Consider the following 25,462-nt stretch of genomic DNA (forward strand, 5'->3'; position numbering starts at 1 on the left):
GCAAATAAATGTGTTTTGAGGCGTGATTTAAACACCTGCAGAGTGGGGGCCTGCCTAACATGCAGTGGCAGCTCATTCCAGAGCTTTGGGGCTGCCACTGCAAAAGCACGGTCCCCCCTAAGCTTCAGCCTGGAGTTTGGAACGGCCAAGAGGAGCTGGTCAGAGGACCTGAGGGACCTTGGGGGAACATAGGGTTCCAGCAGGTCCGAGAGGTAACCCGGTGCCAAGTCGTTCAAACATTTAAAAACAAACAGTAAAACCTTAAAAAAATCGCGCCTCTCAGCGAGGAGTGCTCAGGAGTCGGACTGTGTAATCGCAGACGTTACTAGTCTGTAGCCTGTAGTAGGTAGAGTAGAGTTAGAGTAGACAACTCACTTACCGTCCGGCCGTCTGGACGGTCTGGGCTGGGCTTCCACAGCACATTCCATGATAAAAAAATTCCGATCGTTGTAATACTAATAATAGTCCCCACGGCCACCGGAGCAGCACCAGCCGCAGGTGTAATTGCGCCTGTAGATGATCCGATTCCCGCCTCCTGCTGCTCTGTCAGCTTCACTGTCTTCGTGAAACCAAAATTGGTTAGGCTTACTTGTTTTCGTTTAGACATTTTACTGGCTGTCAAAACGATCACTGTCTGTGTCAACAAGTAACAGCCACAGCACAGGTTACATACAAAGTGGGTCAAGTTTGATGTGTGCCGACAGTGCCGTGCAGGCTGTAGCGCCGCCGCGCTCCGAATGGTAATTGCAAGAATAGCATGCATGTTGCCATATTACGTGTGAATTAGTGCGCAAATCATTAATCATACATCCAAAATAGCATACGTTTATTATTATACACGATGATGATACAGAAAATTACAGAAAAATGAGAAATGCATGGCAAAAGTAGCATTTATTTTCAGTAATTTAGAGACCCCCCAAAAAATCGCAAATCAAGTTTGCAGGGGAGCTGATGTCTGATCTAGGGGAGCTATAGCGGACCGGGCTCCCCTCGTGGATCGCACCCTGCTCCTAGGTTGGAAAAAACTCTTTCCCACCACAGCATTGATCTGCTTGTCCAACTTTAGGTCACAATAAAATTTTACCCCTAGGTTGGTGACTGTTGGCTTCACAAAAAGCCCAAGAGGGCCCAAGTCACCAGGAGGACTTGGGAGACACATGCCCATTGCTGGGACCAAACACCATGACCTCTGTTTTACTGTCATTGAGACAGAGACAGTTTGATGCCAGCCATGCCTTAACATCATCAAGGCATGCTAATAGTGGTTTTACCGGGTTGCCAGTGTTTCTTTTTAATGGCATGTAAATCTGGCTGTCATCTGCGTAGCAGTGAAAGGAGACGCCATGCTTTCGAAGTATAGGCCCTAAGGGGAGCAGATACAACACAAATAAAATTGGCCCGAGAATTGAGCCCTGGGGAACCCCGCAGGGGAGAGGTGCTGTGGAGGATACAGCGTCGCCCAGGCTAACACAAAAACTTCTCTCAAAAAACTCCAGGGCTTGGCCTTTAATGCCAACCCAGTGCTCCAAACGGGAGAGCAGAATATTGTGATCCACTGTGACGAAGGCAGCAGTGAGATCTAAAAGTACGAGGATAAGGGAGTCACCAGAGTCAGTGGCCAGAAGGATATCATTAAAAACTCTTAAAAGTGCAGTCTCTGTACTGTGCAGTGCTCTAAAACCAGATTGGAAAACCTCCAGAATGCCATGTGTGTCAAGGAAAGACATTAATTGGACAAGCACAATTTTTTCCAAAAGTTTGGATAAAAACGGGAGCTTGGAGATAGGCCTGAAATGAGAGAGGACAGAGGCGTCCAGGTTAGGTTTTTTAATAAGCGGTTGCACCACAGCATGTTTAAAATGTACAGGTATATCACCTGCAAGGCTGTTGTTCATGATTGTTAGGACATTTGGTCCTATGACCCTGCTGACCTCTTTGATAAGGTGAGGGGGGAGGACGTCTAGGGGGGCGCCTGAGGGCTTCATATGGGTAATAATTTCCTCTAGCTGAGCAAGGGACACAGGCTCAAACTGGCTAAAAGTGGCAGGGCAGGTGACAGTAGTAGAATGGTCACATGTAGGGATGGACGTGCTAGCTCTAATGTTGGCAACTTTGTCAATAAAAAACTGAATAAAAAGCTCCCATGTTTCAGTGGAAGCTTCAAGACAAACAGGCTGGGGGACATCAAGAATATGATTAATCATTTAAAAAAGAACACGAGGGGAGCTCCAGTAGCTCACCGCGTACCTCGAACGCTATTTCGGCGTCGGGGACAACCATGCGCGTCACGGATCTGGGGTAGCGAGTTCGACTCCCGGACAAGCCGTACTTTCTCAGAGTGTCTTTCCCCCCATCTGTACCCCCATTCAACCTGTTTCTGTCGGTCATACTTGACCAGAAAAAAGCGATAAACGCAAAAAGAACCAGCTGACTGGTCAAAGCTTAAAAAAAAAAGAACACGAGGCTTGTGGCAGTTGTTTAAAATGACATCAGAAAAATGCGTTGTTTTTTCAGCCTTAACAGTTTGCTGATATCTACACCAGCTGTCCCTCAGAATGTCGAAAGACACCTGCAGCTTGTCCTTTTTCCACTGTCGTTCAGCCCTCCTGCACTCTCGTCTGGCTTCACATGTGCTGTCGTTCAACCAGGGCTCAGGTTTAGGTTTGGAGCGCCTGGTTTTTAAAGGAGCGACGGTATCAAGGATCTCCAAACAGGTGGAGTCAAACCTGGTTAATTCCTCCGTGTTAACACACACGGGGCTAGCTGAGCTAGTTATAGTAGCGCTAGTAAAGGCAGACGAGAAAAGTACAGCAGTGGAAGGGGTAAACATACGGCATCGGCGGGCCTGTGCAGATGGTTTGTCAATACAGCATGCGAGAGCTACATCAAATAAAACGATAGGTTATGAATATAACCGTAGTTCTATTAGTGTTAGTGACGCTCAGCGTCATCGTGCACATATCTCACTCCAGTGACGTGCACTGAATAAAAACTTCACAAATGTACCTTTACATACCAACATCCGTCCAGCCACACCCCCATCTGCTACCTACATAAGCAGGGGTGGGGCCACACACTCATCTCCTTCTCAATCATTTCACCACAAGGAAAGATCAAGGGCCGCAGTGGCGTCTAGACGCTGAGCGTCACTAACACTAATAGAACTACGGTTATATTCATAACCTATCGTTCTATATCGTGTTAGCTTCCGCTCAGCGTCATCGTGCACAACAGGAGCTGAGCGGGAGCTCGAAATGTACCCCGCTGAGGCCCCCCACAACCATCAGAACCGGGGAGGACCGAGCCCCCCGACCCTCCCTAATGGAGGGATACCCTCCCTATTGGAGGACGGGAGGGAGATGGATCCGACCGTGCGAAGAGGAACTCGAGCAACTCAACGCACAGGGTGAGCAGACCATGGCTTGACCCCACGACTACACACACGCACAACCCGCATGCCACCAGGGAACGAACGGGAGGAACAAACCTCGCTACCGCCCCCAAAATCACGGGGTCAAGAGCAAACTCAACCCTGTGGCAAGGCTGTAGCAGCGGAGCGGGCCCGGAGAGGCCAATGATGCCACAGCATCAAGACCTCACCAGGCGGTCACTAGTGACACCGCCCCCCACATCGCCAGCGTATTCGGACCAGCGTTTCCGTTAGCCGGTAATTACCGGTATTTGACCGGCAAAATCTGTTGAAGTCCGACATATTTAATCTCTCCGGTCATAGTGTCAGGTGAAAATAGTTCCCTCTGGGCACAGTTTGATTATTTGAATTGTATTTGGATGGGCTGGAGTTGGGTGGCCTATGCGATGAACGAAACAATCATTGCGTTTGTTGTCGTTGCTTCGCTCAGCGAGAGCTTGCTGCTGGATTTGCGGAAGGCATGCAGCTGCAGACCCACAGAACCCACCAGCTTTGCTGGCACAGTGCGGTCCCCAGACCTGGAAAGCTGCTCTGCGGGTCTGCAGCTGGATGCTTCTTGCAAACTAACTGCGGCCGGCTCGCGCTGATAACAGCTTTCATTGTTGGACCGGCTGCTTGGTGGAGCAACGATGAAACGAATGTAATGAATCGTTCGTCGCATGGGCTATTTAATTTTGGCCTGTTTTGGTACGGTTCGGGTGGTCAAGTTGTGCTTGGAGGGAGTTGTTTTCACCGGACATTATGACCAGCACCAAGTCGTTGGGAGGTGGAGATATACATCACGCAAACCCACGATAATGTTGCTGTCTCTCTCTGCAAAATTTCTCAGTTCTTCGCTTGATATAATTAATACAAATGTCCAATATAACGGAATTCGTTAGCTCATAAAAATGTGATTATAACAGACTGCTGTTTAGTGTCGGACCGACTGCCCACATACGCGGTCTATTTTATTTCAAGTCAGCAGCAGCACGGAGTATCGAGGGACTTATTTTATTTGGAATATATTAATGACTGTATACGCAAAAGTAGCCTATAGTTTTAAGTAATAATATTATAAATCTACATGCCTTGAGGATGACATTCTTTATTCAATTGTTTTAAAGCTCAATAAACTATGACCGGAATTAATCTCATTTGTCCGGTAGATTGAAATCTTGCAGGTCACGGAGACCGGCAACAATTTTTTCTAACGGAAACCCTGATTCGGACAGGGCCCATCCAAGAGCAGGCCCTTCCCCCCCACTAGCACGCCGCCTGGCACACTGACCCTGGCATACTCAGGCAGTCAGCATGGCTGTAACTCGAAGCACTCAAGAGGCTACACTACAGTGGGAGAAGGCAGCGCACCGGGGAGACGACCTCCAGAAGAGGCCGATCTCTCAATCCAGGCAGCAGGCACTTGACCCGAGCCTGGAGCACTGCGGACGAGACAGGCGCCAAAGGGGTCAACTGAAAACAGCACCCCGGCGGAAGGGGCGTATGCTGGCATTGTTTGAGCACCATGTCAAAGCCTCCACCAAAAAATCCCCGACGCTCTAGAGGGGCAGAGGCAGAGAAGGCTGACACGATTGGCAGACATCATGTACGTGCAGGGGCACACTCAACCGGGTAACCCGGGAGTTGACTCTGCTCCAACACACCAGGGAATCAACCACCCTCTTGGTTCAACATGAGGTGGTTGTTCCTATAACCCCCCAGGAAAAAACTCCAAAACACACCTGTGGGTATACACTGGCTATACCGCAGTACAAGTGTTTCAGTTTTCAAAAAGGGGTTATCCCAGGCCTACGGGTCGAGGAAAACGACTTCGGACCGGGCCCGGCGGACCGGGATGCACACAGGGATGCCAGAGGAGGTCTATAAGACCACCCCAACAGCCCCCTCTCAGCCATGCATAAGCGGAGAAGAGAGGGGCGAAAAGAATGGAGAACCAGCCCTTTATGACAGGGTCTCCATAACGCCCAACCCTGTGACAGCCGGGCCGACCCGGCATTTTTCCCCCTGAAAAAAGCACAAGTCCCTCAGGGTACCAGAACAGAAGATCTGCGTCCCCGGCGGACAACGGGTTAACTGACCTGGACCAGCGTGACCAGAACCAGTCCCGTGCCCTAATCACGTCGACATCCCCAACTCCAGGAGAGGGGGGTAGGTACGAGTGTCGATCTAAAACACTATAGAAGGCGCCGCCCGGACGGTCCTATTCGTACCGCACTCAGTGGCCCACCCCAAGGGCGTGAGACCCCTCTACCTATGCTTTGATCTATTCCGTTAACATCCCCCAGATATGAACGAGAATTCGTCGAGACAACCTAGTAAACTGGCGCTCGGAAGAGAAAAACTCCATCCCAGTTGCCCTATAAAAACGCTGTTTTAATAACGAGCAACAAAGGCGCACCAGCCTCATGCGTGATTCCTATCAGAAACACCCAGAGCCAGCACTATGTACACGTCGAGACCCAAAACACATCAATGGATAGTCTAACAAGACACCAGATACCGTTCCTCCAAGCCGCCTGGGGAACGACAAGAAGCCGCTTTTTTTATTTTACTTTTTCAGAAAAAAGAAAAAATAATACAGACATGGGTCCCATGCGACGCGGCTGAGGGAAAACACCACCCCGTCAACCACACTTCATAAGAGGGGACGGTGAGCGACGTACCCCTATGACGGGGGGAAACCCATGACTCAACAGACCTGTAAGGCGAGGAGTCAGGGAAACCCTAAACAATACCCCGTCCACCTACTCCAAAAAGGAGAGGACGGGGAACCCCCAGAGAGACTTCCCACGTGAGCTGTATAGATTGAAAAGAATATTGCAACATTGAGCTATGTAACACCTGGGTTAGGACTCTCCGCGGAGGAGGCTCTGAACCAATACATACTCAATAATCGAATTGAATCGAATACACATACAATAGAGCAGAACTCCTTTTTGAAGTTCTACTCACCTTGACAATCTGAGGAGGAGGCTCTGAAACTCTGAGGAGGCTCCCTCACTGGGAAGGAGGGTCCGAACTCACAGAAGGCTCTTCTCCCTGAGGAGGAGCTTCGTGAGGAGGAGGCACTGACAACTCCCTGAAACAGATCCATAACATGGAACCTGAACAACTCACGGAAGTCTTACCAATAGAAACACGCTCAGTGACGTACTCTATGGCGGGGGAATTTCCGCGGTGCACACACCCAATCTTTCAGGGCGTGGGCCCAGGAACCCCCCCCCCCCCCCCCTACCCTGTAACGTGCCGAAACAGCAACGTGACAGTAACCCTGAAGGACAGGGGGTTTTAACCCCTGACCAATCAGAAAAGGGGAGGAAAGGTTTACCAGTTCACCCCTTTACGACCCCTCACCCCTGATACGATGTAATGACAAAGTAGAGCCATGACACCAGTCATAGCATGCTACATGAAGCATTTAACAGCTTCACATAGCTCATGTGCGAACCTGCTATCTGATTTTTACTAAGGAAAAAACAGAGAGGGCCCCTTTAAGAGCCCCGGTACCAGACTTACACATGTGCTTCTGTGGGCCAAAACCTAATCCAGTTGTAGATCTCAACGACACACACAACCCTTCATCACAACAAAAAATGGCAAAAATACACTCTTACTACAGAGGAACGCTGGTTTTCATAAAGAGAGAGACATAAGTCCTTGATTACGTATTGGCCACAGGCCTTGCTAAGCACACATGATAGTGACCAAACAACCTTTTACCTAGGAAAATAATCGTTTCTCAAGCGGAAGCACAACCCCAGCAGCTTAGGCTATGGTTAGACTAGTGTATTCCTGGCGTTTTTTTATATGTTTTTGACGACGTTTGATGTCCTATCTACACAGAAATGCGTTTTTTGGCGTTTTTTTGTGGATACGGCTGAAACGCAAAATTGTGTTTGCGTTTGGAGATACGCAAAAAAAACGCTTCGACAACAGCGTGTAGTCAGCACGGAGCAGTTGTTGCGAAAACGCCCATGCGCAGTAGATACCATCTGCGTGCCCTTCCGGTGACAACAGTGTGTGTGTTTGGGACAGAGCTCCGTGTCCCAAATAGCTTCAGCTACCATGTGTTGTCAAGTTATTGTTATAAGGACCCCAGTCCAAGCTACAACAGTCTGCATTCCCTTAACAATTGTTTGTATTGAGCCGTATTGTATTGTACCCATATGCAATATGTTAAATAAAGTTTACATCCATTCATTCTGCTAGCATTACCGATTGCATGAGCAGCTGGCTAACGTGAGCTATCAGGATTCAGACCGTTAGCTCAGAGTTCCTCTTTCAACTTAACAAGCATTAAACAAAATGGCCCAGTCATCTATTCACCTTTGTTTAATACACACAGCGTTGTCTCTAATGTTATCTAACTACTGATAGCTCGCGATATCATCAGTTTCGTGCTGGCTAAGTAGCGTGAGCTAACGTTAGCTTCTAGCCACAATGCTATATTGTTATAATGGCATACTCCATTGACGTTAGCATGCAGCTAACAATGCTACCAATCGTTTTTTAGACTAAACTATCCGCTCTTGGTGGTCACTTGTGTTGATGTTAGTTTTGTTTCATCAACAAATGACAGGCAGAACACACAGTGAATGTATCCGTTTTGTTTATTGCACTTTTATTAGGCTTTGCTGAAAAATTATTGCTGCATTGAGTGCATCTTGCATTGCAAGATGGTGGCGCGGCATAGGCGCCTGCCTTATTGACATTTTCTTTGCTGGAGCTTCCACCAGGAAGTGTATTGGCACATTCGTTCTGATTGGTTGAAATTGCCTTCATGTTTGCCACCTACTGCCACCTACTGCTTTGGCAGTGTACTACATCAGTGTGCTCGGCTGACAAAAACGGAAAAAAAACGAAAGTGTGACTCGAGGCGCATGACGTCGCGGCGATACGCGGCGATACGTATAAGAAAACAATACGAAATGATACGAAAGGTGTAACCTCAGCCTTAAGCTGAGGGTTACATCGTATCCCCACAAACACAGTGACACAATATATTGTAAACAACATGTCTGAGAGGAGGGGGGGGGAAGCCCCAGGGAAACCGGGGGGGGTCACCCCTCCTACCTTACCCTTGATACGACCAGGTTGAACAGGTACTGGTAATATGTGAACATGCTGTTCATTGTCATCACAGGCTGAGAAAAGGATTCATTCCTCAATCACATGTCACTAAGCATAGCTTCACAGGTTAATTAACCCACTTAGTTGTTAGTTCACCCACGTTACAAACGTTACATGAACACACATGTTCTCATCACAACTAACCAGTTCATTTTTACACATGTAAAAAACAATGCCGATTTTCTATGTGGAGAGAAGCTGTACCAGTGACAAGACAATTCACACACAACACGCGTCGTATCCTCAATGTATTGCAGCAACACACGTTCTGGAAAACATCGTTATTACAAAACATTTAGAAGGGAAGGAAAGAAGAAGTGTTTAAAGTCCGGTCAGGACTCCTACCCTGAGCGCAGGCAGAGAGGACTGCAACACTGGTTAACGGGACACCGAAGTCGAACCCGGCATCTCCTTCGTTTGTGACGAGGATAATGTCCGCTGCGCCACCCAGCCGCCGTTCTCCATGTTGACGAAGTCCTCGCTGGCATGGCACCCGGTGTAGGGTCGACTAACATCCTCTGTCAAAGATGACGTCGTAGTCAGAGTGTTTAAGGCATGTTATATTCACAGTAACGTTCAACAGTGTAGCATTAAGCTAACAGCCGCTCTCGACTGATAGCAACAAGCTAACGTTTCCTAGCTTAGTGAACACAACGAGCTAGCGCCGCAGCTAACAGCTGACTGGCTAACAGTAGGCCACAAACTAGCACGCAAGCTAAGCAGCTATCACCTGAACTGTACACAACGACATAACAAGCCACACTTCAGACAGGCCGCCGTCTGAGTCTCTCCTCATCCTAAGAGAGAAGAGAAAAAGAAATGCCAAAACAGTTTTCAACAGTGATTTACCAGACATACAGCGGAGCCGGCACAATTCCCATCCGGGCTGCAGCCGACTTGAGCATGGAACTACCGATAAAGAAGATCCATACCCACATTTCCTCGTTAGGGTGTACTCTCACATTCATGTGAAAGATGGGGCCTGCACGGGACAGAGAAGCATCTGCTTGTCCAGAGAATCCCGGGTTCAAACCAGGTCTCGGTCGCGGCCCACTAGTTTGACCATCATGGGCTTCAGACCAGGACCCTCCGTCCGTCGCCTAAGGGCCCGCGTCCACCTAGCGCATATTTCTCCGTGAAACATGCTGGGAGTGCGCCGGCAGCGCTGGCATGAAGCGCATCTTGTAGATGACAGAAAGAAATCTACAGCCATGCCGCGGTTTTGCACATATTATAGCATATTTGAATAACTTTATTGTATATTAATTATATATATAGTTATTGCCTGACACCACAGTTCGCCCTTTGCTTTTTATTAGCTTTTTAGTAGTGTATTCGTGTAGTTATTATTATTAGTTTTGTCGCGAATCTCAATGGTCTGTGGGAGACAGCCAGACAGGCAGGCAGCTCCGGTGTCAGGTTACAAACAGAGTGGTAGATATGAATGGCTGTGATTGGTTGTCTGAAAATGAGCTCAGCGCCTCGCTCTGAAAGTTGAGAAAGTTTCAACTTTCGGCCGCACAAAAAAGCTGAGAAAAGAAGCCGACGGCAGCGCACTTCCTAGAGGCGGCCGCATGCGGCCGCATGCGCTCCCTCCCCATTGGAATACATTGAAAACAGATGCGTGCGGTCAGAAATATGCGCCAAGTGGACGTGGGCCCTAAGAGGCCGAGCAGAGGACCCCAATCTGGGGCCGGCCTTCGTAAAATTGTCAGCTAACCCCCATAGCATTTAGCAGACAACTGGCGCTCGCAAGCAAAACATTACTCACCCAGCTCGGAAGCAACCAGTTTCTCACAACAGCCGGTGCCTCCCACAGTCCAGCTGTATAACCGGAGGTTCAAAGCTATCCAGCCGCAGCAAGGAGGACTGCAGGTGGGGAGTATATCAGTGACGCAAGCCCCTAATACGAAAAAGCCGGTGGAGGTCAGAATGATCATCATCTTCCAGACACTCCAGTGACGAAGACATTATCGCCGTATTTTCTCGAAAATAGTGAGAGAGAAAATAAAGATATAACATCAACGTATCTCCTTGTTCTTCTGTCCTTTCTTCAGCTAAATACTTTCTTTCCCACGTCAAGTGATTGGTATACAGGCACTCTCTTGGGGTGAAATTTGAGAAGGAGATGAGTGTGTGGCCCCACCCCTGCTTATGTAGGTAGCAGATGGGGGTGTGGCTGGACGGATGTTGGTATGTAAAGGTACATTTGTGAAGTTTTTATTCAGTGCACGTCACTGGAGTGAGATATGTGCACGATGACGCTGAGCGGAAGCTAACACGATATAGAACAGGCATGTGGTCAGAGAAAAAAGCATCACAGACTTCAATATTAGAAACGGGTAGACCATATGATAGGACAAGATCAAGTGTGTGCCTGTGTTCTTGTGTGGGACCAGTCACAGACTGCACAAGATCGAATTAGTCAATAAGATTCAAAAAGTCTCTAGCCAACGGCTTAGAAGGACAGCACACGTGTATGTTCATGTCACCCAGGATTAAGACGCAGGACTATTTAGGCATAATTTCAGCCAAGAAATCAGAGAAGTCAGTGATGAAGTGCTTATTGTATTTTGGGGGTTGGTAAATCACCGCGCACAGTACAGGGGGATAGCGACCCAGTTCAAACATATTCAGCTCAAAGCTGGAGAATGAGACTGATGACAGTTGTTTACAGTCAAAGGTTTGCTTGTACACGGTTGCTACGGCTGAGGATGTGGGGGTTTACCACTCTGTGGAGTCGGGGACAATACAGAATGGGTACAATACAGTACAGGCTAGCTCAATATACACACAATTGTTAAGGGGATGCAGACCAGAGAAAGACTTTCGTCTTGTTTACATCAGGGTCCCCCATTTTCAATTCATCATAACATATATGACATACATGACATACAGATACAGTACTGCTACATCTAGACATTTATGACATACCAGATTTACAAATACAGTACTGTTTTTGTAGGGTGATTATGGTTTATTTACATTGATGGTAACATTCCCGGTTATAGTGCAGTTTGTCCCGCGATTTATATTTTGAATAGGTTGCTTCAAAGCATGCCGTCTAACAGCGAAGTGAGCGGTTGTTATTGGTTTGATTGATTGATTGATTGGGAATTGTATTAACAGTGAAATGAGTGTCCTTTTGACAAATGGCATCTAACAACAGACTTTGCACGATTTTTATTTTGTTCCACAATGACTCATGACCCACCAATTACATAATCCAACATTGTGTAAGAAACTAACACATTCCACGTGACAGAATCGTTTTTGAATGAGTCGTAATGACGCTTTCAACACATCCATTCGTAAAGATTATTTTCCGCCATCTTGGTTTTTCCTAAAAAGTCGAACTGGCGGAGTGATTGTAATTCGGTTGTGGGCGGGTTCTGGGATCACGAGCGTGGGTTATGAGAAATAACCACGTCTAACTTGACTGTTTCAGCCAATCAGAATTGAGACATTTGCATCTATTGATTGTAGAATCACTACCCACTTTCAAAACCACTCTGAAAGAGCACCTATGAGAGACTGCAATTCGAAACTGTCCCCTGTAAATGTCCTAACGCAACCCCCTCCAATGTACAATAAATGTCCTTAAACCCAATAATACACGAGACCCTCTTCTTGGGACCAAGTAAGGTTTCGTTGATAATCAGTTACAGTTTTACCAACTCTGATCAATCTGTATCCATCGATCAACACTGTTGTACAGTCATGCAGGCATGTCAACAGTCAACTAAACTCCAGTGTGACTTGGATTATTGAAAGCTGTGGGCAAACATATTATTATTATCATCATCATCATCGTCATATTACCTTTTGATTTGAGCACTATTATGAGTAGCATAGATGTTTGATGTTTGGGGGGATTGGGTTTCTTCATTGAGTGCTTATCCTTATCATTAGGGCCCAAGTATCTTGTGTTTAATTATAAATTGGGTTTTGGGCGGAGTGAAGCCTGGTCAGGCTCTTGAGGGTGGTCTTCCTAGGTTTTGGGTCACCACCCTCCTCTTCCCTCGTCCGACGTTTATCCTTATCATTATGGTACAAGTATCTTGTGTTTTATTATAAATTATTATTATCACCATCATCATATTGTTATTATTGTTATTATTATCATATTATTATTATCATCACCATCATCATTATCATCATCATCATCATCATCATCATCATCATCATCATCATCATCATCATCATCATCATATAATAATAATAATTATTATTATCATTATCATCATCATCAGCATTGTCATCATCATCTAATTATTATCATCATTATCACCATCATCATCATATTATTATTATTATTATTATTATTATTATTATTATTATTATTATTATTATTATTATTATTATTATTATTATTATTATTATTATTATTATTATTATTATTATTATTATTATTATTATTATTATTATTATTATTATTATTATTATTATTATCAATAATAATATCATCATCATTATTATTGTTGTTATTATTATTATTATCACCATCATTATAATTATTATTACTATTATTATTATTGACAGCTTCATGTAGAAACACTAAACTTCAAAAGGGAATGGATGAATACAACGAACATTAATAAATATTGTTAGGTGAATAAAAACAACAGTGGTCATGTTGTCATGTAAATAAAATAATAATCAATAGCTCCCTCTCTCAATTTATTATGAAATGTGTTGACCGGATGCTGCTGAGGGCGTGACGCTGGACAGGAAGTGATCATCCTCCTCCAGCGTGCCGCGCAGCGGGTCGTTAGCCGTTCAACACACAAACACGTCAACTAGGAGGATCTGAACCTGCTTTTAGTTCTGTTTTTTTAGTTCGGACCCGCTGCTAGGTTTCTGGTTTACTCTGTTAGTAGAAGAGACACTGGAAACTAACTTAGGAGCGAACATTGGCTTCATATCACCGGTTAGCATTAGCATATAGCGTCATTTCCGCCTGGTTTGATTTGAAACTAGCTAACGGGTTCTGTTCTGCTGCTACAGCTAACAACACAACACTATGGATTTACAAGGTACCTGTCTATATATATATCCGTCTGTCGTTATATCTCTGTCTCTTTGTATCTATATTGTCATTCTATATCTGTCTGTCTCTTATCTATCTCTGCCTGTCTATCTACCTACCTGTCTTGATCTCTCTGTCTTTATCTATCTATTTGTCATCAATATCTTCCTAGGCTATCAGGTTTGTTAAACATAATTAGCATAATCAACACACACACAGATATAGCTTATAGCATGCTTCCTTATTTTAGAATATTTCAGCTAATTAAATGAAATATTTATTATCATCTACTATCCAGCTTTTATAGTGTAGCGTTTGGCTACTTATAATCATTGAACATACAGAGACAGTCCAAGCCCCTCGCATTCCTAGCTCTCCCTGCAAAAATCAACTCAAAGGAAAGTAAAGTCGCCCAGAGGACTGCTCTGCTATGAGACCCCGGTAAATGTCCAGCAAATTTGGCAATATTTAACTAAATATACGTTTTCTGCCAAAACCTTCAAGTCCTGTCATAGTCCAGACATGGCATACATTAGTCTAAAGGTCCTGGCATAGTCCAGACATGACAAACATTAGTCTAAAGGTCAAGGTCCTGTCATAGTCCTGACATGACATACCTTTTGGTCGGTAATCAGTGGGCATAGAGTCCACTTGTACTATTGGGCTCTGCCTGATGTCCTCGGTAAAGGCTCCATCGTTTGAGATTGTCTCAGGCTTGGGTTAAGACTGTCTCGTTGTCCACCGGAGATTTGGGCACGCTCTTGCTCCTGGAACGGCACCTTCTGTTAGAAGGCGGGGTTCGGCTCCTCGATTTGGACTTTGAGCCAGACCGTGGCCTGGAGGGAGTCTCGGTTTTGCTCCTGTGGGGGCTCCTGGACTTGGGACGGGAGTAGGAGCGGCTGTGAGACCGAGCGGCTTCTGCTGCGTCTGCGACGACAGGAGCTGATTAGATTTATAGATATTTTTAACATACATTAGTCTAAAGGTCCTGTGATAGTCCAGACATGGCATACATTAGTCTAAAGGTCCTGTGATACATACTTAGGTAGTTAGGGATGCACCGATCCGACTTGTTCAGTCCCGATACCGCTTTGGGTATCGGCCGATACTGAGTACTGATCCAATACCATTATCTGATTTTTTTTTTTTTTTTTTTAATCTAACCCTAACTAACCTTACTGTCATGCACTTGTCCTAATATACTAACCTACACTGTAGCACTCAACACTTTGATGAACATTGTTACTCAGCTGATAGAGTTGTGCCCTTCCTGATGACTTGTCGTACAGAACTTGTAAGTCGCTTTGGATAAAAGAGTAAATAAATGACTAAATGTAAATACCCATTGTTCAATTAATAAACTGTGCCTCACTGTGTGGAAGAGACTGGGGTCATTATTTTGTGTAAGGCAACATCAGGCTTGACTTAAAACATTACTTTCCTAACTTAGTGAAACTAAATGTAACAAATGAACACATAGGGCCTAAAAAAAATGCTTTGGTTCCGGTTGCCTACCGACCCTGCCGATTTAGGTGCGACCCAATTCATTTGATGAGTTTAAAGAAAAAAATATTATTTTTTATACAATAAAGTTTCATAAAAATCTTAGTCAAACCTTTAGTACAAGATACAAGAGTTTTATTTGTCACGGCATACAGGTATACAGTGAAATGCGGGGGGTCTCGCCCGCAACGATGTGCATATTACAAGTAATAATAATAATAAGAGTCCAACCAATAGAGCGACATAGTGCAATAAACAAGTAAACAAAGTAGGCATATCGGTATCTACATGGGTTATTTACAGAGCATGGTAGGACATGCTAGGTCCTGTGGCAGTGCAGTACACTGTTAGCTACGGATGAGGCATTGGGTCTTTATGTACACTGCTATACAATGCTATATTATACGATCTCAAGCTATACTATTCTTAAAGTGATCTTTCCTTCTGTAAAGTGTCCATAGTGTGAGCGTGTGCATAGTATTATGGATATTAAACATGCTGGCAGAGTACATGCATCCATGTTGTTGTGAACATTTTAATTAAATAAAGAAATTCCCTATCCATAGTCGCCGTGGGAAAAATTTTAATTAAATAAATTCCCTACCTACCCATGGCTTTAACTGACAACCAACAGGAACCACATTTTTTTTTATGCCTAGATATAAATGTACTGAATTGTTATTTCTTATTTCTTATTATTATATAAAAAAAAAAATCCGATATATATTTTTTACCGATACCCGATCCAGCTATTTTAGTGATATCGGGGCCGATATCAATATCGGATTGGTGCATCCCTATTCCCTAGTGATGGTCCAGACATGACGGAGGTCCTGTGGGAGTCCAGAGTCCAGACATGTCATACAGACACATACATATTACACATACTCAATGTGTCCACTCCACGGCACGCAGACCTATCATGCTGGTGTCATACAACATGTCTTTGCCCGAGCACTGATCAAACAGCTCGTATGACTGGACTATGAAAGACAAAGGACTCAGGATTGTCGGTCTGCATAGTGTATGTACATTGCGCCCTGTACTTTAACACGTCTTGCTCATATATAATGGAACTATATCTATAACTATCTATATCAGTTAGGGGTGCACCGATATATCGGTCGGGTATCGGTATCGGCCGATAAGTGCCTTGTTGACTGCTATCGGCCGATAAGCTCAAATGTGCCGATAGCAGTCGCCGATAAATAACCATACATTTTTGTAGCGTCAAAAGGCAAAAAAAAAAAAAGTTCACTCGCGACCTACCTGCACAACGCCCGCCGTCCCCCACACACACACACACACAAGCTACTGCATCAAAGTTACTTTATGATTAACAAGGCATTCGTTTTGTGGCATTAACGTTATATAGTTAGTGTTACACGGACAATAACATCAGCATATTATTATTACCCATAGCAGCAAGGCATTACTCCGAGTCCGTTCATTAGCTACCGGGAGATGCAAGACTAACGTTACTGGTGAAAATGTGATTTGCGTTGGAATACTCCTTTGCCAACTTGCTGTACTTTGCTTGCAGGTCTGCAGCCATTATTGCTGGATTATGAATAGCCCCAACTTTAGCCAAGGTAACGTTATGGCTAAACCTTTAACAATAGTTAACGCTAGCTTTCGGTTAGCTGTTCAATGCTATTAATAACACAACTCCCCGTCAACACCCTCTCTCGGGAAGATGGCATTTAAGAAAGCTGCTGTTAAAATGACACAAACATTCGTTTTGTGGCATTAACGTTATATAGTTAGTGTTACACGTTCAATAACAATCATATTATTTACCCGAAGATAGCAGTAAACAAGGCATTACTCCGTTAGTCCGTTCATAGCTGAGTTCCATTCCGTTGCTCATTCCGTACCAAACTACCCATTCTGCAATCTGTTAATAAAGTTTTCAACCAGACAAATGTATAGAAAGGCTTTGTTTTATTATAACATTTGTTGCAGTAAAATCATTATGTCTCATTTGGTCATGCTGTGTGGAGCGCTGGTCGGCGGGCCGTTAGCTCCGTTAAGTTTGTTGTGCTCTCGCAAACAGAATGGCGGCAGTAGTAGAAAGTAGAAAATGAATAAACGCTTGCCGATTGGTGGTAAGGACAGCAGGAGGTGGGTGCTAGCGGTGTGGCGTAATTGGCCGAATCGACTGTCAATCAAAATGGTTCCATTGCATTGGTTGAAAGCTCTGGTTGAGAGAATAGTATCCGGCTGCAGGCCGCCAGAATGGTTCCATTGCATTGGTTGAAAGCTCTGGTTGAGAAAATAGTATCCCTCTGCAGGCCGCTAGACGATACTGGGAGAGAGATAGTGATACCATAAACATATTTCTTGATGTTTCCTTTTTTTAAGTAAGTAAAGAGGCCTACAAATACAAACATACACATACAAATATACAGTAGTTTCATTAAAAAAAAAATAAAAAAAAATAAAAATTACAAATACTTATATACAAATATACAAATATCGGTATCGGCCGATAGTGTTAGTTGAACAATCGGTATCGGTGGCCAATTTTCATATCGGTGCATCCCTAATATCAGTGTTGTAGTACTTGAGTCCAGGACTCGTGACTCGAGTTGGACTTGAGCACTGATGACTCAGACTTGGACTCGATCATTGACTGCATTCGGAAGGTGCAGACTCGGACTTGTTAATTGATCAATTATTTATTTTTTGTAATATGGCCTAATTTGGCATAAGATCTTGATGGGTAGTGCATTTGTTTGGCTCTATAGTAAATAAACTCCCTTTGAAATGGTTACCGCTATGTAATTTAATTTATGTTTAATGTAGACCTTTCTTTATTTGTATGTCAGCTCTTTGATTGCCAGAGTGGAGTGGACTCAACCTTGATGACTCGGACGAGGGTAATGGGGACTCGACTCGGGCTCTTCTTTGGTGACTCAGACTTGGACTTGAACACTGGGGACTCGAGACTCGACTAGGACTCTAGATTTACTGATTTAGTGACTCGACTACTAGTGATGCACCGATGTGAAAATTGTGGCAGATACCGATAACCGATATTATTATTGCTGTTCTGGCCGATACCGATATTTACCAATGTCGATATCTGTATAGAAAACACTTTTTTATGATAATCAAATAAAGAGCTATTTTCCAAAACGCATTTATTTTTTTTATTTTATTTTCAGAAATTACTGATATTTTCTTTTTTGATCAACTTTTTCTCCCATTTTCTATTTTTCTCCAATCCCAATTTTGTATCGTCCAATTCTACCCTCCCCTGTCTCGAACGTTGTTAGGCCATGCCTCCCACAAGCCGGCTGCAATGTGGACGAAGCCTTACATCACATGTCCCCTCCGGTACTCGAGGAAGCAGCCGTCGCATCTTTTCACCTGTACAGCGCGATCTCTCAGCGTCGGGGGTCTGCGTGGGAGGGCACGCCGCCCCTGTCGCTTCCTGATTCTGCTGCGCACCAACCGACCTGTAGGAGTCGCTGTCCACAACGTCCGATCCCCACCCATCAGCTTCCCACCCCCTAATACTGCCAATTGTATTAGTATGAACGACCAGCCAAGCTGATAGCAATGCGGAGAGCTGGGCTCGAACCCAGCGTCTCCTGCATTGGTGGTGAGCGCCTTGCCCACTGCACCACCTAGCCGCCCAGAAATTACTGATATTTTTTAACTATTTAACACATTGGTCGCCAAAATCGCTTTCCAGCGGTATTGCCCGCCATGCGTTGACCGCCAACATCGCTGTACAGCGTTTTTGAGATCAATATTTCATATTTTCGCCATGGCATTCATAATTCATCCACCCAACCCCCGGTGCCCTAGCGGGACCCTAGATGGGACAGCAACGGCTCAATACTGCCGCCTGGTGGATGGTAGGGCGAGTTACACACTCAAAAACCGGAAAGTGTCATCGGTGCGTAGAGGAAATTCTTCCGGCAGTCACATCTCGCTACGGGACTCCTGACAGACACTATAGTACATATGGATCGCTACCATAACGCAATAATCGATATGATTTTGGCGTTTATTGCGCCATACAAACCGGAAATGGATCTAGGTGATCGGCGTCGAATAATTGGGTTCTTTCTCCGCCAGTCTCATCGGCGCACGGTAAGGGGGCAGTAACGTTATTTTCAACCTGATTGTGCATTTTCTTGTTTGCAAACAGTCTGATCAATATATAAACCCATAGTAAATAAAGCTGTTAGTGACGATCAAGGAATAATAAACACCCCCCCCCCCCCTTTCCTCCACGCATGATGAAGCATAATGTATACCGATCATATACTTTTGAATTTTTTAATATAGCGTGTATGGGAAAGAAACGCCAATCGATAATCTATATATACTTCAGGGCCTATAACTCGTTTTTGGAATTACAGCAGAAAAGATTAAAAACATACTTATATTCTCGAAGGTATTAACAACAATGTATGAATGAAAAAATATAACGTTCCCACATCCTGAACGATAGATAATCGATGTTGAATGGGCCATAGTCATGTCAATACAGCAATACAATTAAAAAAGTTATAGCCCTGCAAAGAAGGTAAACATCTTCATAGGCTTTTAACGGTGGCAGAGAGGTATAAGATGGGCACAATGCCCAGCGCCCAATGTGTTAAGGCCAAAACATGTAAAAAAAAAAATATAACGGTGCGGCTTATATGTGGACAAAACCCGAAAATCGAAATATTGCTTTTTTTACTGCATTGAAATGTTATTTATCTGTTCCCTTATTTACTTAATACAACTTGTAAATGAGTTAATTCTTGTTATTTGTCCGACAGTATTGTGTCCCAATGGGAGTCATTCTCTGTAGAGGTGGGAGTCATTCTCTGTAGAGGTGGAAGTCATTCTCTGTAGAGGTGGGAACTTAAAGCTCAATATAAGAACGGCCATGCACCACCACCCACAGAATCGAGAAAGAGCAATCAATCTGTCAATCCTTTCCGTGTCCGGGCCGGGTGAGGTTTCCCGTGTTGAGTCAAATTAAGCCGCAGGCTCCACCTCTTACATATGGTAATTAAACATTTAAAACACATGCAGTTTATAGTCCAGTGCGGCTTATATATGTACACATCATTCAATTTAGCTGCTGCGGCTTATAGTCAGGTGCGGCTTATAGTGCGAAAAGTACGGTATATATTATCTACATAACTATAGATATATACAGTATATCATGGAAGATGTAAAGATGTGTAGGAATCACAGCCTATTTTCTGTCTGTCCAGCGTGTTCTGAACCCATGACCCTGGGTTCTCCCACCTCTCCCAAAGTGGGGCCTGGAGCCCAGTTCCTGCCTGGCTTTCTGATGGGAGACCTGCCCGCTCCAGCTACCCCACAACTCAGAGCCTTCAGCCTGTCCTCTCCAGAGACCAGGACCACTCTGCTGTCTGCAGGTAGGAGACAAACTCGTGCGGCATTCTGTGTGTGGGGACTGGGGAAGGGGCATTCTGTCTGTGTGTGTGTGTGCGCGTTTGAAAAGACCAGATGAAGTCAGGAGTATATTATATTGATAGTATTTACTGAGGATGGACAGATAATGTTGATATTTAAACATAAAAAACAATAGATTGTTTTTCATTTAAATGTCTGGAAGAGCTCAAAAATAAAAACGTCAATTGATATTTCCGTTGCCTTTTTTGAGTTGATCTAAATATGACTGATTGTGTTAAATGGGCACATAATATTGTCTCATATTGATCGCAGGCACCTGAATCGAATCATATCGTATCGTGGCAGACTGTGATATCGGCAAATATTGCATCGTTGTCCAAAGAATCGATATCGTATCGTATTGTGATGAAACTGGTGAGTCCCACCCCTAATAGACACACAGGCAGGTAGCGCTAACAGCTGTCTGCATATAGACACACAGGCAGGTAGCTAACAGCTGTCTGCATATAGACAGGTAGCTAACGGCTGTTTTCATATGGAAACATAGAAGGGTAGCTAACATGTCTCTATAGACGCATAGACAGTTGGCTCACAGTTTGTCTACATATAGACGGGTCAGTGTTTCCCCTGAAAAAAAATTCAACAGCGGTGCTGTGCTGCGCGCACTCTGCCGGAATCCATATTGTGCATGCGCACGTGCCGCCGGAATCCATATTAGCGCACGCTGCCGGAGAAATAACTTAAAACTACCTTAGAATTGTTCGAGATAGGTTATTCATGTTCATGGAGTCATGTGCGTGTGAATTTGCTAGGATGTTTTTGGTGTGTCCGCTGACACTAGAAGTGCTCTGGAGGCCCAGGTAGCTGCATATTTGTACACTGCAAGTGAAAATATCTTGTATTTGGTACAATAAGTCCAATATTGAGTAGAATTATCTTGAATTATCTTATTCCACAGATCATTTTGCTTATTTCTTTCTTGATTTTGGTCAATTTAATCTTGTTTTAAGAAAATGTTAATCTTGTTTTCTTAAAACAAGATTAAATTGACCAAAATCAGAAAAAAGCTAAATTATCTGCCAGTGGGATAAGTTAATTTAAGATAATTCTACTCAATATAGACTTATTGTACCAAATACAAGATATGTTCACTTGATAAGATACTTTTTTTTGCAGTGTAGTTGTAATCAAAGTAAATGTCAAGATTAATGACATGCCTCAACACTTGTACACTATTTGTATTAGGGATGCCCCGATCGATCGGCCACCGATCGTTATCGGCCGATAATCAGTATAAATATGCGATCGGTGATAATGCTTTATTTTCGTCGATCGTCAAAACCGATCGAAAAACGAGATCTCACTCGCTGAGTTCTGTCTCAGACGCTCCGTCTCCTCCTCCTCCTCCCTTCCCCGTGTAAACAAGCTCGGGCAATAGTCTGCTCTAACCCAGTCAACTATTCACTTTTAGTTTAATACATGAGGCATTGTTAACGGTATCTAGCCGGCTAGCTACTGATAGCTCCTGATATCAACAAATGCTCCAGCAATAGTCTAGTAGACATGCATGATAGCTCACGTTAGCTCACTGTTAAAAACGAAACGTCCCATTAAACTAAATAGTTCACTGAGGCGTTGTCTTAATGTTATCTAGCAGTAGCTACAGATAGCTCCTGATATCAATGTCTTATAACTAGGGCTGTCAGTTTATCGTGTTAATTAGATTAATTAATTACACAGCAAATTATCGCGTTATGAAAATTAACTCAAAATTAATTACAAAAAAAAAAAAAAAAAATTATAAAGATTTTTTTTATCTCATTCATTCCATAAGAATGTAGAATACACATTTACAGATTTTTTTTTATATGGCCATTTGCATGTTCTTGGTATCTGATTCTAGGGACATCTGTGGATCTCAGGTAGAGCCATATGAAATCCGTTTTATTTTTTTCCAAATTCCATTTAATTTTTTTCCAAATTCCGTTTTAATATTTCAGAATTCTGTATTTTGCTTTGTACGCTCATTTTACCATCAGAAATAGTGTCTAATAAGTTGGAATGAATAAATGTCCACAATTTAATAAGATATAACAGTCCATTTAATAGGGCTGTCTTAAATACTTCGAAGCTTCGTTCGATGGGCATGGGATTCGAATATGAAAAAAGAATTAGATTATATAAAAAAAAAAAAAATATATATATATATATTAGAGGTGGGCATAGATAATTTTTTTAATCTAGATTAATCTATCTGCAATCCTGGATTTAATCTAGATTAATCTAGATTAAAATGGCCCAAAAAAAAAAAAAAAAACCTGCCGAAGGCATTAAAAATATGTGTGTTCTACCCAAATAATGACCAGAAGTAAGTCCTTACTTTTTCTTTCCTCCTTATGTTTCTCAGGCCAGGTGGCCCATTACACCATGAGCCCATCTCCCGTTTCCAAAATGCATTACAGACTGTTTGAAAAAGCTGTTTTGCTATGATAATTGGTAATGAAATATCAAAATAATGTTCAATAAGATGTACTTGTGTTTAATAAGTTGTTTTATTCAGAAGTTAACACAAATAAATAATATTACCAGTACAGTACAGTATCTAGCACTCTCAGGAGCAAAACAGAAAGAATCATTTCAAACTTGAACTATGTGACATGGCTTGAATCAACTGCTCCAGTGGAGTTGCTCAGTGGCCAATGGTGTCAACTGTGGTTGTACTGGGCAGCTCCCAGGTGTGAATGGAACTGTGTGAATGTGAAGCAGGGCGTTCCTGAAAAAGAGCATCTGTGCTCAGCGAACCTACCCTGGGTAAATTTTTATTTTTTATTTTTTTTTTAGATTAATGCGTTAATTATATTATTGCGCAATACTAGTATAGCGTTAACGCAGCACGTTAACGCCGTTAACGCGATACTATTATCGCGCGATAATATAATTGACGCATTAATCTAATTTTTTTTTTTTTTTTTTTTTTTTTTACATTACTTTTTTTTTTACCTTTTTTATTTACCCAGGGTAGGTTAGCTGAGCACAGATGCTCTTTTTCAGGAACGCCCTGCTTCACATTCACACAGTTCCATTCACACCTGGGAGCTGCCCAGTACAACCACAGTTGACACCATTGGCCACTGAGCAACTCCACTGGAGCAGTTGGGGGTTAAGTGCCTTGCTCAAGAGCACTTGAGCGGCATATTTTTTTTTCATTCAGTTAACCTCAGTTGTGAATCCAGGCTACTTTTTATTTTTTTTAATTTATCCTTTATTTATCCAGGAATGTCCCATTGAGATACAAGATCTCTTCTTCCAAGGAGTCCTGACCACTGTACTGTAATTCAGTCTGCTGCTGTTCCCTTCTGTCACCACTTGGTGTCTCTGTTGCTCCACCTCACCACCTCTGTTGCTGCTGTCTGAGAGATGAAGATGAAGGGAGAACTGCACAAACTCAGAGGCTTCTCTCTCTCTCTCTCTCTCTCTCTCTCTCTCTCTCTCTCTCTCTCTCTCTCTCTCTCCCTCTCCCTCTCCCTCTCCCTCTCCCTCTCCCTCTCCCTCTCCCTCTCCCTCTCCCTCTCCCTCTCTCCTCTCTCCTCTCTCCTCTCCTCTCTCCTCTCTCTCTGAAATTAAACGATTTATTAAACAAGTACATCTTATTGAACATTATTTTGATATTTCATTACCAATTATCATAGCAAAACAGCTTTTTCAAACAGTCTGTAACTGAGGGGTACAATTCCCTGACTGTATGGTTAGATATGGTACTTACTACCACTACCTCTTGTACTTTAGACTCTGGCCACCCAGTACTAGGTATGAATATGTTGAACACTCCCACCTGATAAACGGATCCAACACAAATGTACCAAATCGAAAGTTTGAGTTTTAATACATAGCAAAAGGTATGTACAACGATCACTTAATTACATTTATGATTTGAAATAGTATGCACTTTTATGGCAAATGAGTATTCGTAGGTAGATCAATATCGAATGTCCAATCTCTGATTGCGCAGGAAGCAAATATACAACCTGGAATATTTAGGGAACAATAGCGATGATACTTATATGATTATATAGCTGGATACACTAGGGGAAGGTTCCGACTGCTTGTAGGACAGCTGGAGGGGGGGGGGGGTTAGAGAGTCACTGGCTGGATCCCGTCTGGCCGAGGGTATCTTGGGAGAGTCCACAGTTGTGCGACACGGTGCCCAACGATCCTCGATCCACAGATGAATGCAGTTGGACCCTCTGTGGCCGGCGTCCTCCGGTCCACGACGGAGAGACGTGAGGCGACCTCACTGTGCAGAGCGCCGTCTCACCTGTCGTCCTCTCCGGGGGGGGTATTTCCAACACACCGCAGTGTTGGCCTTTATCCATAGAATAATCAAAGTACTCAAAGCATAATCCAAGCCGGGGAAGGCTAGCCGTCGTCGGTAGAATAATCCAATATACAGGTCCACTCGCTCTTTGGCCTGGAGCTCCTCGGGTGCAGCTTCACGTGGGGTCAACCACCCTGGATAAGCGTCCAGCTGATGCCCGAAACGATGGGGGTGCTGATTACTATAGAACTCTTACCGCACGAGGCACTATATATGAATAGACTATTATTAGCTTAATAGAATACGTCCAACTCGACGATATAGTGCCAAATATGACTATTCAAATATTAATATACACAATGTCTCAATGCCGATACTGGGCCGAATTGGCCTTACTGCCCACACGTGGTTCGCGGGGAGGCTTTTGCGTCTGTCACTCTGTTGGAGGGTAAGGAATTGGACTAAAAGAAAGCTCTACTTTAATAGCGCAGTATATATACGCACTATGAACAAATAGTACCATTAGTGGTGCGGTAGACATATTCCTACGCGGAACTAGGACTTGTCCATACATGTTGAGCGGTACGATTGAACCTGGTCTGAGGGGTATGGCGACCTGGCACCAAGGTCTCGTCCAATGGTAGAATGGAGACTA

At 43.8% G+C, this 25,462-nt stretch overlaps 1 protein-coding gene across 1 annotated transcript in view; it reads left to right on the plus strand.

Moving 5' to 3' along the window:
- Positions 1-13,318: 13,318 nt before the first annotated feature.
- Positions 13,319-25,462, plus strand: part of nup35 (nucleoporin 35) — a 98,878-nt gene continuing 86,734 nt past the window's right edge. Inside the window, exons 1-2 of the mRNA XM_084314647.1 lie at positions 13,319-13,599; positions 20,327-20,494. Coding sequence (XP_084170773.1) covers positions 13,587-13,599; positions 20,327-20,494 — 181 coding nt within the window. The 5' untranslated portion in view covers positions 13,319-13,586. The remainder of the gene's footprint in view (positions 13,600-20,326; positions 20,495-25,462) is intronic.

The sequence above is a fragment of the Notolepis coatsorum genome (assembly GCF_963971535.1).
Source record: "Notolepis coatsorum genome assembly, chromosome: 5".
NCBI classification, from domain to species: domain Eukaryota; kingdom Metazoa; phylum Chordata; class Actinopteri; order Aulopiformes; family Paralepididae; genus Notolepis; species Notolepis coatsorum.